This window comes from Vulpes lagopus, chromosome 13 (assembly GCF_018345385.1).
Source record: "Vulpes lagopus strain Blue_001 chromosome 13, ASM1834538v1, whole genome shotgun sequence".
NCBI classification, from domain to species: domain Eukaryota; kingdom Metazoa; phylum Chordata; class Mammalia; order Carnivora; family Canidae; genus Vulpes; species Vulpes lagopus.
The window spans coordinates 5,114,839-5,131,569 of record NC_054836.1 but is presented as its reverse complement, the minus strand read 5'-3'; the positions used below and the strand labels follow the sequence as shown (position 1 = coordinate 5,131,569).

Below are 16,731 nucleotides of genomic sequence, written 5' to 3'. Positions count from 1 at the left end.
GCCTGCTTCCCCCCCTGCCTGTGTCTCTGCCTCTCTCTCTGTGTTTCTATGAATGGATAAATAAAATCTTTAAAATAAATAAACAAACTCCCAAACTCTTTCCCAGAGTAACTAGACTATTTTACATTCCTACCAGCAATGAATGAATGCTCTAGTTTCCTGTATCCTCATCAGTATTTGGTGGTGTCGCCATTTTAAATTTTAGCCATTCCCATAGATGAATTGGGGCATATCATGGCAGTTTTAGGGTGTGTTTCCCTAGTGGCTAATGATGTAACTCTTCATGTACTTATTTGCCATCTGTATATTTTATTCAGTGAAGTATCCCTGCATGTCTTTTGCCTATGTTCTAATTGGGTTGTGTGCTTTTTAACTTGCTTGTTGAGTGTTCCTTATACATTCGAGCTATGGGTCCTTTGTTGGATGTATGGTTTGCAAAGATTTTCTCTCAGTCTGTAGTTTGTCTTTTCATTCTCCTGACAGGGTCTTTTGAATAGCCTAAGTTTTCAATTATGGTGAAGTCCACTTTATCAGTGTTTTGTTTTCTGAATCATGCTTTTTTTGCTGTCAAGTCTAAGAACTCTTTGCTGAGACTAGATCCCAGAAGTTTTCTTTTCTTTCTTTCTTTTTTTTTTTTTAAGATTTTATTTATTTATTCATGAGAGACAGAGAATGGCAGAGACCTAGGCAGAAGGAGAAGCAGACTTCCTGTGGGGAGTCATATGTGGGACTCGATCCCAGGACTCTGGTATCCTGCCCTGAGCCAAAGGCAGATGCTCAACCACTGAGCCACCCAGGTGTCCCAGATCCCAGAAATTTTCTATCAAGGTTTTTTCCTAAAAGTTTTATAGTTTTAGATTTTACATTTAAGTCAACACTACATTTTGAGGTAATTTCTGTATAAGATGTGCAGCTTAGATCAGGATTAGCCTTTTGCGTATGGATGTCCAGTTGCTTTAGCGCCATATGTTAAAAGGCTGCCTTTCCTGCATTGAATTTTGCACGTTCACCTTTGTCAAAAACGAGTTTGACATGTTTATGTGGATCCATTTCTGGGTTCTCTATTTTGGTCCATTGATCCGTATCTGTCCTTCTGCCAGTATTTCTCAGTTTTGATTAAAATTGATTAGACTGGGGCACCTGGGTGGCTCAGTGTTTGAGCATCTGCCTTCAGCTCAGGGCAGGATACGAGAGTCCTGGGATCAAGTCCCAAATCAGGCTCCCTGCAGGGATCCTGCTTCTCTCTCTGCCTGTCTCTACCTCTCTTTCTGTGTCTCTCATGAATAAATAAATCTTTTAAAAAAATTTTGGTGGGATCCCTGGGTGGCACAGCGGTTTGGTGCCTGCCTTTGGCCCAGGGCGCGATCCTGGAGACCCGGGATCAAATCCCACGTCGGGCTCCCGGTGCATGGAGCCTGCTTCTCCCTCTGCGTATGTCTCTGCCTCTCTCTCTCTCTCTCTCTCTCTCTCTGTGTGACTATCATAAATAAGTTTTAAAAAAATAAAAATAAAAATAAAAAAATAAAATTTTGGTTAGACTGATTACTCCCATTTTGTTTTTCTTTACAAATTATTTTAGCTATTCTAATTCCTTTGCTTTTCCATGAAAGTTTTAGAATAATCTCATTTACATTTACAAAAAAAGGCATTGCTCTGGTTTTGATAGGAGTTGCATTAAACCCATATATCAGCTTAGGACAAATTGACTTTACTGTGTTGATTCTTCCAATCCATTACTATAGGACAGTAGTCTCCCCCAATCCTCCATCTGGGATTTCATTTTCCAGTTTCAGTTACCCACCATCATCCACAGTCCCGAAGCAGACGCTCCTCCTCCTGATGGATCTCAGGTCATTGTAGTTTCATGCTATGCCACAATGCCTGTGTCATTCACCTCACTTCTCGTCAGCAGGCATCTTATTATCTCACATCACAAGAAGGGTATAAGATGTTTTGAGAAACAGAGAGAGAGACCACTTTCACATAACTTTTATTATAGTATGTATTATAATTATGCTATTTTATTATTAGTTACTGTTATTAATCTCTTACTGTGCCTAATTGATAAAATAAACTTTATCATGGGTATGTATGTATAGGAAGAACATAGTGTATTATGTTTGGTACTATCATTGCAGGTGTCCATGGGGGGTCTTGGAATATATATCCCCTGAGGATAAAGGGGGATGGGGACCATTATAGTCTCTCCATGTGTTTAGATCTTCTTTGGTTTCTTTCATTAACACTGTACGGTTTTCAGCATAAAACATGTTCTTTACATGTTTTATCAGATTACACCTAAGTAGTTCATTTTTTTGAGCAATTGTCAATGGTATTGTCTTTTTTTTTTTTTTTTTTTGTCTTTTTAATTTTGGTGGCATTGTGTTCATTGCTAATGTATAGAAATACAGCTGATTTTTGCATGTTTCTCCTGAATCCTAGGACTTTGCTAAATTGACTTATTAGGTACAAGATGAGTTTCTTTGCCTGTTTGTTGTGTTGGTGTTTCGGTTTTGTTTTTGTTTTGTTTGCTTTTGGCAGATTCCTTGGGCTTTTCTAGGTAGACAGTGATGTCATTTATAAAAAAAGAATAGTTTTATTTCTTCCCTTCCGATCTAAATATGTCTTTTATTTCCTTTTATTGCCTTATTGCACTGACTGGACTTCCAGAACTGTCAGATACAAGTGGCGAGTGTGAACATCCTTGTTTTTTTCCTGATCTTATGGAGAAAACATTCAGTCTTTCATCATTAAGTACAATATTAGCTGTATCTGATCGAGGAAGATTCCACCTATTCCTATTTTTCTGAGACTTTTCCATCATGAATGACTATTGAATTTTAACAAATGGTTTTACTGCACCAATTGAGATAATCATATGATAATGTCTTTAGCTTGTTAATGTAGTGGATTACCATGATTTGCAAATATTGTACTATTGCAGCATCCATGAACTAAACCTCACTTAGTCACGGTGTATAATTCTTATTATATATTGCTCGGTTCTATTTATTATTTGGTGAAAGATTTTTGTGTCTCTATTAATGAGGCCCATTGTTTTGTAATTTTATTTATTTTTTTAAGATTTATTTATTTATTCATGAGAGACACAGAAAGAGGCAGAGACACAGGCAGAGGGAGAAGCAGGCTCCATGCAGGGAGCCCGATGCAGGACTTGATCCTGGATCCTGGGATCATACCCTGAGCCGAAGGCAAATGCTCAATGGCTGAGCCACCCAGGCATCCCTTGTAATTTTATTTTGGAGGAACTGTCTTTGTCTAATTTTGATAGCAGAGTTAACACTGGCATCATAAAATAAGTTGGAAAGTGTTTCCTCTTGTTCTGTTTTTTGGAATTAGTTTTATGAATTGCACACTTAAAAAGGATGACTTTTATGGATGCCTGGGTAGCTCAGTCAGTGAAGTGTCCGACTTTTGATTTCGGCTCAGATCATGATCTCAGAGTTGTGAGATTGAGCCCTGTGTTGGGCTCTGTGCTGGGTGTGGAGCCTGCTTGAGACTCTCCCTCTCCTTCTGCCTCTCCCCCCTCATCCTGGACTCACGTTCACTCTCTTAAAAAAAGATTTTTTTTTTTTAAATAAAAGGGTGAGTTCTTATATGTAAATTACTCCTCAGTTTAAGAAGATAACATGACCATTAGAAAAAAAATGGACTAGAAAACAAAACAAAACCCTGGTGTTATTTATATTTGGTTAATTGGCATTAATTCTTTGTTAAGCATTTGGTAGAATTCTCTAAAAACCATCTAAACCTGAAGATTTCTTTCCTGAGAGTTTTTAAATTTCGAATTCAATTTTTTCATAGTTATAGGGATATTCAAATTAGTTGTTTCCTGTTGAGTGAGTTGTGGTAGTTTGTGTTTTTTTGAGGAATCAGTACATTTCATCCAAGTTTTCAAATTTACGTGTGTAGGACTATTTGTAGTCTTCATTTATTAACCTTCTGATGTCTGAGGTGCTAGACCCTGTTTCATTCCTGATACTGCTAATTTGTGTCTCTTCCCTTTTTTTGCTATATATTTGCCCATTTTACTGATACTTTCAAAGAATAAGCTCTTAGTGTCATTAGTTTTCTCTTTTGTTTTTCTGTTTAAAATGTCCTTGAGGGCAGCCCAGGTGGCCCAGTGGCTTAACGCTGCCTTCAGCCCAGGGCGTGACCCTGGAGACCCAGGATTGAGTTCCACGTCCGGCTCCCTGCGTGGAGCCTGCTTCTCCCTCTGCCTGTGTCTCTGCCTCTCTCTCTCTCTCTCTCTCTCTGCACCTCTCATAAATAAATAAAATAAAATCTTTAAAAAAATAAAATAAATATAAATAAAATGTCCTTGATTTTTGCTCTCATCTCTATTATTCCTTCCTTTTGTTTTGGTTTTATTCTTCTGTTTCCAGATTCTTGAGGTCAGAACTTAGCTTATTTATTTAAGACTTTTCTTCTTTTTTAATGCATATAAGTTAGTGCTGTAAATTTCTCAGCACTGGGCCGCTAGGGTGGCTCAGCAGTTGAGTGTCTGCCTTTGGCTCAGGATGTGATCTTGGGGTCCCGGGATTGAGTCCCACATTGGGCTCCCTGAATGGAGCCTGCTTCTCCCTCTGTCTATGTCTCTGCCTCTTTCTCTCTGTCTCTCATTAATAAATAAGTAAATCTTAAAATAAATAAATAAATAAATGTATTTATCAGCACTGCTTTAACTGTGTCCCACAAATTTTGATATGTTGTATTTTCATTTTCATTCAGTTCAGGGTACCTTTTTATTTCCTTTGAGACTGTGTTTTTTGACCTGTGAATTATTTAGAAGTGTGTTGTTTAGTCTACAGGTGTTTGGAGATTTTCCTGTTATTTTGATTTCCAGTTTGCTTCCATTGTAGTTGGAGAACACATTATATGTTTCAATTTTTTTAAAAAAAAATTCATTGATGGGGGCACCTGGGTGTCTCAGTTGGTTAAGCATCTGTCTTCAGCTCAGGTCACGATCCCAGAGTCCTGGGATTGAGCCCCAACTGGTGCTCAGCCCTCTGCAAGGAGTCTGCTTCTCCCTCTCCTTCTGCCCTCCCCATGCTCATGCTCATTCACTCTCTCTCTCCTTCTCTCTCAATTAAGTAAATAAGATATTTGAGGGACACCTGGGTGGCTCAGTGGTTGAGCGTCTGCCTTTGGCTCAGGTTGTGATCCTTGGGTCCTGGGATCAAGTCCCACACCAGGCTCCCCGTGGCGAGCCTTCTTCTCACTCTGCCTGTGTTTCTGCCTCTCTCTCTCTGTGTCTCTCATGAATGAATAAAATCTTTAAAAAAAATTTTTTAAATAAAATCATTGAAAACAATAGCTTTAAAAATGCATTGAGTTCATTTTACTTCTCAGGATATGATCTATCTTGGTATATATTCCATAGACACTTGAAAAAATGTACATACCCATAGTTTTGCTTTCTGTATTCTCTTATTTCCTGAGATTTCAAGGTTCTTTCTTTTCCTGTTCCTTCTTTTTTTTTAATACCTTTTTTAAAAGATTTTATTTTATGTAATCGCTATACCCAATGTGGGGCTCAAGCTTACAACTCCAAGATCAAGAGTCATACACAAAAAAAAAAAAAATAAATAAAAAAAATAAAAAAAATAAAAAAAAAAAGAGTCATACACAACACCAACTGAGCCAGCGAGATGCCCCTACTTTTTCTTTCTGATTAGAGAACTTTCTTTAGCTGTTCTTTATTGTAGATCTGCTGGTAACAAACTCTCTGAGTTTCCTTTCATCTGCAAAACGTCTTGATTTCCTTTAATTCCTGAAGATATTTTCTCTGAATGTGGGAGCCTAGGTTGTCAATTACTTTCTTTAAGCACTTGAAAAATATTGTGCCACTTTCTTCTGGCCGCCATGATTTCTGATGATAAATCTGCTGTCGATTGAACTGTTTTCCCACATAGGTAAGGTGTTGTTTTTTTCTCTTGCTGCTTTCAAGGTTCTTTTTTTCTTTTGTTTTCAGAAGTTTGATTATGATGTGTCTTCATATGGATTTCTTTAGGTTTATGCTGTTTGGCATTCACTTCTATGTACATCTCTAGGTTTATGTCTCTTGTCAAATTTGGAAGTTTTCAGCCCTTATATCTTTGAGTGCTTTCCCAGCCTCACCTCCTTGATCCTCTTTCTAGTACCTTGACAGCACCTCATCACAGCCCAGCAGGCATAGAAATTAAGCTCCTCCCACCCCAACTTTTGCTGATAAGTGTTGGTGGTGTTTGGCTGGAGTAAAGCAGTAATTGTTTAACAGTTTTCTGGCTGCTTGGCAGCCCCTTCTTCGAGCCCTTGGGTGAAGATAGCAGACTTTTGGGGGGAATTTGTTTTTTTCCTGTCCATTGCTATTTCTGGGTTACTGGCTTCTTTAGCTCCAAATCTAAGATATAAGAGGCAAACACAGAGACAGACAGACAAACACAACAAAAACCCAAGTAACTCAACTATCATGCTATCATGCCATTTCTTGGGTCCTGAGGTCCCTACCCAGTCTTCCTTCCTCTCTCCAACCTTTCAGTCTTCTTTTATATTTTATACATAATGTCCAGGGTTTTTTTTTATCCAATCTTTTTAATAATTGATATATTCTTTTCTTAAATTGAGATGTAATTTATATATCACAAATTTCACTCTTTTAACCTTTTAAGCAGTTCAGAGGTTTTTAGTACATCCACAGGGTTGTGACACCATCATCACTCTAGTTGCAGAACATTTTGTCACCCCAAAAAGAAAGCCCATGTCCAAGAGCAATCACTTCCCATTCCTTACTTTTTCTAGTCCCTGGTAACCACTAATCTACTTTCTGTATCTATGAGTTTGCCTATTCTGAACATTTCATATAAATGGAATCATGTGTGACCTTTTATGTCTGGCTTCTTTCACTTAGCATAATGGGTTCAAGGTCTCTCTGTGTTCTAACATATATCAATACTTCATTTTTTTTTACTGCCAAATAATATTCTATTGTATAGATATTCCACATTTTGTTTATCTTCTTGTCAGTTGATGGACATTTGGGTTATTCATACTTTTTGGCCATTATACTGCTATAAACATGAGTGTACAAATTTTTATGTGAACATATGCTTTTAATTTTCTTACTTATATACCTAGGAGTCACATAGGACTGTATGTGGTAACTCTGTGTTTAATTTTTTGAGGAACTGCCAAACTGTTTTTCCAAAGCAGCTGCACTACTTTGCATTTCACCAATAATGTAAGAGGGCTCTTTTTCCCCATATCTTTGATGATGCTTGTTACTGTCCATCATTTTGATTATAGTCATCTTTGTGGATATGAAGTGGTATCGTATTGTGGTTTTGATTTGCATTTTCCTAATGACTAATGATGTTGAGCACCTTTTTATGTGCTTATTGGCATTTGTGTATCTCCTTTAGAGAAATATCTATTCAAATCATTGGCACAGTTTGTGCTTTTTTTTTTTTCCCCTGTTACTGTGTTATAAGAGTTCTTTTAACATATTCTGGATACTAGACCCTTATCAGAAATATGATTTACAAACACTTTCTCGCATTTTGTAGATTGCCCAGTGTTTTTGTTGTACTTAGTTGGAATAAAGTACATCTATATCATCTTCCTGGAAGCAGAAGTCTACCAAACTAGTTCTGTAATAGCTTTTAGAAGGGCCAAAGTGTACTTCATTGCTTAAAACTCAAAATAGTTTAAAGTCAATGTGGGCTGGGGTACCTAGGTGGCTCTGTCAGTTAAGTGGCTGCCTTCAGCTCAGGTCATGGTCCCAAGGTCCTGGGATCAAGCCCAGCATCAGACTCCTTGCCCAGTGGGGAGCCTGCTTCTCCCTTTCCCTGGCTTGCTCTCTCTCTCTCTCTTTCTTAAATAAGTAAGTAATATCTTAAAAATAAATAAATAAATAAAGTCAGTATGGGAGAGAAATCTTATCCTAGTGTTCAATTTTTTTTGTGGTTTCAAATTTAGAAATTATTTTAAAGTCAATTTCTATGAAGGCAAGGGAAACAAAAGCAAAAATGAACTATTGGGCTTATCAAGATAAAAAGCTTCTGCACAGCAAAAGAAAAACAGTCAACAAAACTAAAAGACAACCTACAGAATGGGAGAATATATTTGTAAATGACATATCAGATAAAGGGCTAGTATCCAAGATCTATAAAGAACTTATTAAAATCAACACCCAGGGGGATCCCTGGGTGGCGCAGCGGTTTGGCGCCTGCCTTTGGCCCAGGGCGCGATCCTGGAGACCCGGGATTGAGTCCCATGTCGGGCTCTCGGTGCATGGAGCCTGCTTCTCCCTCTGCCTGTGTCTCTGCCTCTCTCTCTCTCTCTCTCTCTCTGTGACTATCATAAATAAATAAAAATTTAAAAAAAAAATCAACACCCAGGAAACAATCCAATCATGAAATGGGCCAAAGACATGAACAGAAATTTCACCAAAGCAGACATACACATGGCCAACAAGCACATGAGAATATGCTCCGCATCACTTGCCATCAGGGAAATACAAATCAAAACCACAGTGAGTTACCATCTTACACCAGTGAGAATGGGGAAAATTAACAAGACAGGAAACAACAAATGTTGGAGAGGATGTGGAGAAAGGGGACCACGCTCCTTGCACTTTTGGTGGGAATGGGAACTGGTACAGCCACTTTGGAAAACTGTATGGAGGTTCCTCAAAGAGTTAAAAATAGAGCTACCCTACAACCCAGCAATTGCACTACTAAGGATTTACCCCAAAGATACAGATGCAGTGAAAAGCAGAGACACCTGCACCCCAATATTTATAGCAGCCATGTCCACAATAGCCAAACTGTGGAAGGAGCGACAATCCCGTTCAACAGATGAATAAATAAAGAAGATGTGTAAAAAAAAAAAAAGTGGTCTATAGGTACAATGGAATATTACTCAGCCATTAGAAATGACAAATACCCACCATTTGCTTTGACGCGGATAGAACTGGAGGGTATTATGCTGAGTGAAGTAAGTCAGTAGGAGAAGGACAATCATTATATGGTTTCACTCATAAGGGGAATATAAAAAATTGTGAAAAGGATTATAGGGGAAAAGAGAGAAAATGAGTGGGAAAAATCAGAGAGGGAGACAGAACATGAGAGACTCCTAACTCTGGGAAATGAACAAGGGGTAGTAGAAGAGGAGGTGGGTGGGGGATTGTGTGACTGGGTGACGGGCATTGAGAGGGCACTTGATGGGATGAGCACTGGGTGTTATACTATATGTTGGCAAATCAAACTCCCATTAAAAAATATATAAAAATGTATATATAAAGTCAATTTCAGAAGAGAACTTTATTTTAATGGGGTTTTTTTCTATGCATTTTTGTGACTTACACCTCTGTGTATTCAGCGAGTTTCCACTTGATGTGCCATGGCCTAATAGTTATGTGGCACTATACACATCCCATTAACTCTCTGAGTAACCATGAGGGGGTGTGGCGGGGGCAGCCAGCATTTACACCAGCATTTTGTTCAAATATTACCACTTATATATGTGCCAACAGGTGCAAAGGGTAAGGGGTCCTGGTTAAGAGAGCACAAGAGTAACCTTACAGCCCCAGTGAGAGTAAAGAGCCCCTGTCTATGGTATGTTTTTAAGCTCTGCAGTCAGAGCAGTGGAAATAGGCACAGGTATGAGAGAGCATTCCTCATTTCTAGGGTAAATAGATGGGTCTTTAATCTTTTCTTACCAAACAGTGAGCAATTCAGAGTTAATCACACGAAATCAAGAATTGTGTGGTATCTCCAGTCTTCACCCAAATCATCTCCTGAGTTCTTCAAAGACCACTGTCTTCTTCCTGGGTAAAGATTATTTTTTATTTCTTTGCTTTTGACTCTACTTCTCTAAACTCAAACACTAATGTATAGCCATGGCTAGAAATAGCAGCATTATTTTGAACTTCAAATATTTCTTTTGTTTCATAGGTACCTGGGTGTCTCTTACCAGCTCCCCAGCCTTGCCCGACTGTGCCATGAATGGATTATGCTTCTGACGAAATCTCTGACAGCGTTTTGTTCAGTCTCCACCACAGGGTTCTTGTGTATTCTCAAGCACCCTCTATGGGTTTCTGTTCTGCAGCTCCGCAGGCTGATGAAGGGACACTTTCCAAACCACAGGGCTCTCCCTTTGTCAGTGTCCTGCACTCTTTCACCGCCTGCATGAACCTCTCGTTTCAATCTCTATCCAACCTAATTTCAAATAGCTTCAGATTTCTAAAATTCTGTAGATTTTCTCTACTGCATCTCTTCTGGCCTTATTTTTAATTTTTTAAAAGTTCACATTATGCTTGTCTCCATACAAACTAGTTGTTTCCATTTTTCTTCTTTAGTCTCTACTTTTCCTGAATATATGCTAATAGCCTTGATCGTAAACATGCAAACTCATTACAGACTAGGTACTCTTCACTTTCATTTGGCATTTAATTCTTTTTTGTGTGTCAAAGGAAGAAATGTATGTGAAAGCCTTTTATAAACCAGAAAGCACTATACACTCATATAACTTATTGAAATTAACAAAGGACCACTGTGCCTCTTTTCACGCTTTCTGCTCCTTCTGAGCCAAAAGAACTTCTCCATAGAGGAGGGAAATATTGAAGAAAAATAAAGCAATGGAGTTGTCTCTTAGCAACTGAGTTCGTGCCTTATAAATCTTGCCCACTTTAGATTACTGCTGCTCAAAATCACTTGCTTGCCTTACTGGCTCAGTGCAAATAATGTTATTAAAATATAGAAAAACCAAGGAAAAAAAATCTAATGAATGAGTCACTCAGTGTATTGACTGTGCTCTGTCTTGCATAGCACTATTGGCAGAGTTGGATTGTCTCTTTCTCTTGATTCTATTGCAAAACATACACACACTCATACATATATGTATGTATGTATATACACACATATCTTGCTGCAACTTAAATTATAAACTAAGTAGAAGCTAAATACCACTTAGACATTTTGAGGTTACCTGAATCTTGAAATAATGTAGATGTCACATAGGTAGTACATGTACTGTAATAAATCAAGTTGTGCATAGCTTAAGGAAGATCAGGTGTACAAAAACTCAAGCCAAATCAAGGTGTGATTATTTGTGTTATAAAATAATAAAATAAATCATTATAAGGATTCTTCAGATAGGTTTTCATAGTATATTTCACTTAGCAAATAATTCCAAGTATTTTATATGCTAGACAGTAGAAGAGAGAAAGATTCTATGTGTGTTTGGGTGAATAGTCTTTGGCTTTCAGTATGAGAAGGTAGATATAAGACATGCACACAAATAAGGCAGTACACTGATAAATGTCTTGTGAGTGGTGAGCTGAGTACTGTAGAAGTTCAGACGAGGGAAAGGTCACTTCCAGCTGGGTGAGCTATTATGATTACATGGACAAGATGACATGTTAGAGAACAGAAAACTAACAGAGAGTTTGTCAAGTTTAGTAATTAAGGCAAGATTGAAGAGGCAGGTAAGATGTTAGCGCCTTCAGCTCTAGAGCAAGGAGTTTAAACTTCAGTCAGGAAGCAATGGGGAGCCACTGACTTGTTTTTTTTTTTTTTTTTTTTAATCAAAGCCATGTCTAGGAAAATTTATCTGGCAGTAATGTGTAATTTCAGTTAAAAAAAAACTGACTTGCTGATAGTCTTTTAGGCTCCTTTTGTATGAAACAAAGCTGCATTTATAAATAAGCCAATTATAGAATTGATTCATTTCTAGTCTTTTTAAAAGGTAGTCAAAAGCCTATTTTGAGATGCAATTAGATCCAGTAAGATAAGCTGCTTAGTTAAGATATAAGCAGTCTATGAAGTGGAGTAAAATACTACATTTCATACTTTCCAAAATCATTCTCAAGGATCTTTTGTGTCAATTAGCCATCCTAGTGATTCCTCCAGCTGAAACAATGCAGAAATCCTCCATTTTCTCTTTTTCCCTCCCTACTTTGATAGAATGAATGTCTAAGATGAAAAGACTTTCCTACTGGTTGCCCTCTCAGATTTGTTCTTAATTTTGCCAAATATTCATATACCCCTGCAAAAGACTGTGCTTGCCTGCCTTTCTCCTTTAGTGGGAGAAACCAACAGTAGGAGTGATGGCCTACCTCACGAGGGTTGTTGTGAGGCCCCTTGGGTACAAAGATGAAGTGCTGTGTAAATACTCGGAAAATGTTGATAATCGATTAAGAAGTGGACCTCAGATGTTTTGTTAATAGAAACCACTGTAGATTGGAAGTGCAATGTTTTTGTAATAAAGACCATCTAATAAGGCTGGCTGTTGTTTTCCATGTGTGGTATGCCTCGGGGAAACTTAGAGCATAAAATGGGTCCCACCTGCTACTATTAGGGAAGTAACACTTCCTACATATTTACCTCACAGTGAAATGGTGTTTTTAAAACAGCACAACTAGAGAAGCAGTATGTTCTTGTGAGAGCCATATTATAAACCAAAAGGTTGAGAATATTCATCTCGGCTTAGTTACTAATTTGCTGCGTCACTGAACAAGCCAGTGATCCTTTTTGTGCCTCAGCCTTCCGAAGAGACTGCCTGAAGCCAGCCAGGCCAACAAGATGCTAACTGCCAAATCAACAGGAAAATGTAGGGGACTCAAGAACACGTAACTGAAAGCTATTGTGTAAAATAGCTTAAGAATCAGATGGTGGGACACCGAAGAGCACACCGTGTGCCCGTCTTACCCCCTTGTACTGACCAGTGGGTTTCTCCCTAAGGTCAAAGTGGCAGGGGAGAGAGATGGGCCTTGAGGAAGAATTTGTGGTTCCCACTCCAGAGATCCATCTGGTCACCTCTCAGGTCAATCCAAGCCTAAAGAATCTAGAAATCACATTTGATTCTTCTTGGTCTTTGGTGCTATTAAGACCTCATAGGCGTTTTCATTGTCTCTCTCGACAAGGCTCAGGCCTTCCAGCAGCCCTGACTGCCATCATGTCTCTGAGCTATTGGAAGGGCACAGTCTGGCTCTTGGGCGACACTGCATCCTGCTGTCTCCTCCTGATCCAGAAAGTGTGTGTTTTCAGATGGGTCAGGGACTGATTTTTTTTTAACTCAGAATATTATTCCCTGATGAATTCTTAAATAAAGACTTAATAATGTGATAGAAGTTGTTTTTTTGAAAATGTATTTTGGGTTTCAGAACAAGAATTTTCTCTACTTCTGACCTAAAACATGAAGAGAAGCTCAGGAGAGTCTTTTAAAAACATCAGTTCATGGCATTAATTGGAAGCATTTCTTTTATCTGAAGTTGGGACTGAATCTGACTAGCTCCTCTCAAGGCTTAAAAGTTAGGAGCACAATTTTAGAAACAAGAAACTTTGAAAGTTTTCCCTTTTTTGCTGTATCTTTCAGATGCCAGGCAGAGCTTGCTGTGTTGAATCAAATTGAAGCATGCCCAGTAAAAAATAATAGCCCCTGGCTTGGGAACTAGACCTTAGTTCATTCGGAAACCAAAATGATCCTGGCCCAGTTTTAGTGTATGGAAACTCTCCAAACCACCTTGGCTAGCGCCTGGTATTGTAGAACCAGGCTGGGGAACACCAGGGCTCAGTGGCTCTCTACAATGGTGGGAATCTGCTGTTATTTCTTAGCAGATCAAATCCATGGTGAATACTAGCATACAGACTGTGTGGTCTAGTTCAGGCTGCAACATCAGCATGAATAGTTGAAGACTAAGTTCAGGAAAGTGAAAGAAACCACAAAGACTAAGAGAGTGAGGGCTTGCTTGGGTAGCCACAGCAGCACATTTTAGACATTCAAAGATCATTGCTTCTTTCTTCACAGTACATCTCTGCGGAAAGATTATGGAGGAATGAAAGGAGGAAAGCCTTGACTTAAAAAGGAAAATAAGAAAACATATCTGTGTGTGTGTGTGTGTGTGTGTGTGTGTGTGTATAGCAGGCATATAGTGTATATATATACACACACACACACACACACACAGTGATCATACTCTATACTGCCTGGGACTTCCTAGTGTTTATTGGGTGTGTACCCTTTCGATACCTTGGGCCAATACCTTCTCCCTGATTCCTCATCCTTTAATGATGCTGTATAACCCAAAAGACTGTTAATGATATGTGGCCCATTTGCCTACTATTAATTCTGTAAGAACAGGATAGGAAGACTTAGGGAATACTTGTACTCCATTCTGTTTTTACACTGTTCACTCTTTTTCTTCCAATAAAAACTATCTTATTCTCTTTTTAGGTAGCAGTATAACTAAATACACTGAGAAGCTAGAAGAGATCAAAAAAAGTGAGTAACACTAGTGATCGTTTGGGATAATGGGGCCCTGAAGTTCTAGAAGTTGGTCATTAACAACCTTAACCCCATCCTACAGCTGCCACGTGCACAGAGAACGATGGAAGGTGGGCGAGCCCAGCAGGTGCCTGGGAGGATGTGGGAAATACCGTGTACCATCCCAGCCAGCTGCCGAGCTTGTTGCCTGAGGGCCGAGTTCTGCCCAACTGATCCCACAGGAGATGTTAGTGTTGGAATGTAGAATGAGCTCTCTCGTTAGGCAGCAAGCGGCCAGGCTTCTGGTTTCATTGTATTGCAGTCTCCACAGCCTTTTTCCAAGGTCATGATCTTTCCCATCTTCTTCGTTTTCTCTACGCCCAAGATAGGAATAATATCATCTCCTCTTTCATAACATCCTTTTGCGTATGAATTAGTCAGTATTCATGAAAGACATCGAGGAGAGAAAACGAGCTTATTATTAAAGTGGTGCTATGCCTTCCAAATCCATTGCAGTCTGCTTTCCTTTGATTAAAAATCATATTTCATGCACATCCTTTTTACAAACTAATCTTCTTCAAAGATACGCTACTAGTCACCGAATGCATTGCCTTTGCACAAAATCATAATTTTTCAACCTTTGTCCAAAGTGGATGTATAGTATACACACCAATGCCAGAATTAAAGAAGTAGAAACATCCATTTCCTAAAATGGATTTGTTCATACCCTCAGTGGAAGAATCTGGTGCCAGGGGAGTAGTTAGCTAATGGTAGTAGAGAGGCACTCTGGTGGTTCACAATTCAGGACTTCACTCTGGTAATCTACATCTTTTGGCAAGAGAATATCACAAACCCAGAATTCACCAGAACTTCTGTTTTTGTAACATAGGCCTTTTAATTTAAATGATAATGTTTCTGCCTCTCTTGAATTGCTGCGGCATTGAGAAACCCTACCAGTAGTGTGGAACTCAGGAGCAGCTTTATGCTGTGTTAGTTGTCATGTTCAGCTATAAGGGCTCATGTAATAGACATTTGTTTTTTCATGTGTAATGTCATGCTATCTTTTTCTTTTTCAATCTGATATATTAGATTTTATACTTTTATTATGTTTTACATTACGTTGAGTATATATATTTTAAGTATATATTGGCCATTTTAAACTATTTGAAAAAAAAATCTCATCAACTCACCCATGCTTCACAGTTGTCGTCCTTAATTCATCCACAGCAGGTAAAATTCAGCTGGCTTGCTTCTGTTTGGGTTTGCCATCTCTGTTGCCTCCTATCCATTCGTAACTTACTGTAAGCTCACATGTCCACACCAAAATTTGTCCCCTAAAAATGTCCCATTCCACCCAGGTTGCTGAACCCTGTTTAAAACATTTCTTAAAAGCACAATGTGGTTTCTCTGATATCTAAACTTCAAATGGAGCTTGTTTCTACCACCCTCTCTCCCCTTGCCCCCCCAACCACCGTCACCAAATACCTCTAGAATAGAGTCCTTGAAAATGTTTGCTTCCCTCTTTCGATGCTTTGGACTTCCTTTTATTTATTTATTTTTTATTTTTTTATTTTTTTGGACTTCCTTTTAGCAAAACAGGAGGCTCTTCTCCTCTCACCTTGTTTCACACACTTTGTGCTGATTCCCTGACTAGAATTACTTCAGATTCGGGTTTGAGATCTACATTTTGGAAGATATTTCCTTCTTTTTGCCTACTTTCTATTGTAGATGTTCTTTCAGGTCAAAAGGGAGGAGAATATTCCCTTGTTTCATGTCACCCTACACCCGTCATTTTTCTCGGGTTACCTTAGATGCCATGTCTTTCTGTGAAATCACAAACCTTGTTCTGTTACTTCGATTTGTCTTCCACTGTGAGCCTAACTTCCCTTTGCTAACAGCATGTTTTAACAGAACCCTGAAAACGCAGCATTCCTCTGTAATCCGAATATTCTTTCTACTCTGTCTCGGGAAAATGGACACTCTGTGTCTATTGACTGCTCACAAAGCCTATTCTTGGCTTCTGGTGGTTAGATGACACTCACTGGACCCAGTGTGAAGCATCCTAGATAGTTAGGTCTCTGTCCTTTCAGTAACTCGAGAGAGCCAGACTGAGACTCCAGACTCACCGGAGAAGCAAACCTTGATAACATATCTGAAACTAGGATTTTTTGTCTCCATCCCGGAGTTTGGGAGAAGCGACAGGAGCAGAAGCTCCATTCTTAAAGCTCTTTTCGCCCTTGCGAGGACAGACTGCCAGAGCTTTCCAAGTCCTTTTTTATAAAATTTAAAACTTACTAGGAAAACGTCTAGTTTGATCTTTTATCTCTGAGTAATAATGTCAGAAAGTCCTAATGATGGCTGTCCTTCTAAACAAGAACCAGGTATGTAGAGTTCAGGCTCAAATGTGTGGTGGGATGTCTAGTGCCTAAGAGACGATCCTGGAAATGCCAATCAGTAGAATATAGT

General features: G+C 38.8%; 1 protein-coding gene across 2 annotated transcripts in view; it reads left to right on the top strand.

Moving 5' to 3' along the window:
• CEP41 (centrosomal protein 41) overlaps window positions 1–16,731 on the top strand; it is a 53,765-nt gene that overhangs the window by 21,371 nt on the left and 15,663 nt on the right. For both annotated transcript variants that reach the window (XM_041727893.1, XM_041727891.1), the window contains exon 3: window positions 14,236–14,283. In XM_041727893.1, coding sequence (XP_041583827.1) covers window positions 14,236–14,283 — 48 coding nt within the window. The remainder of the gene's footprint in view (window positions 1–14,235; window positions 14,284–16,731) is intronic.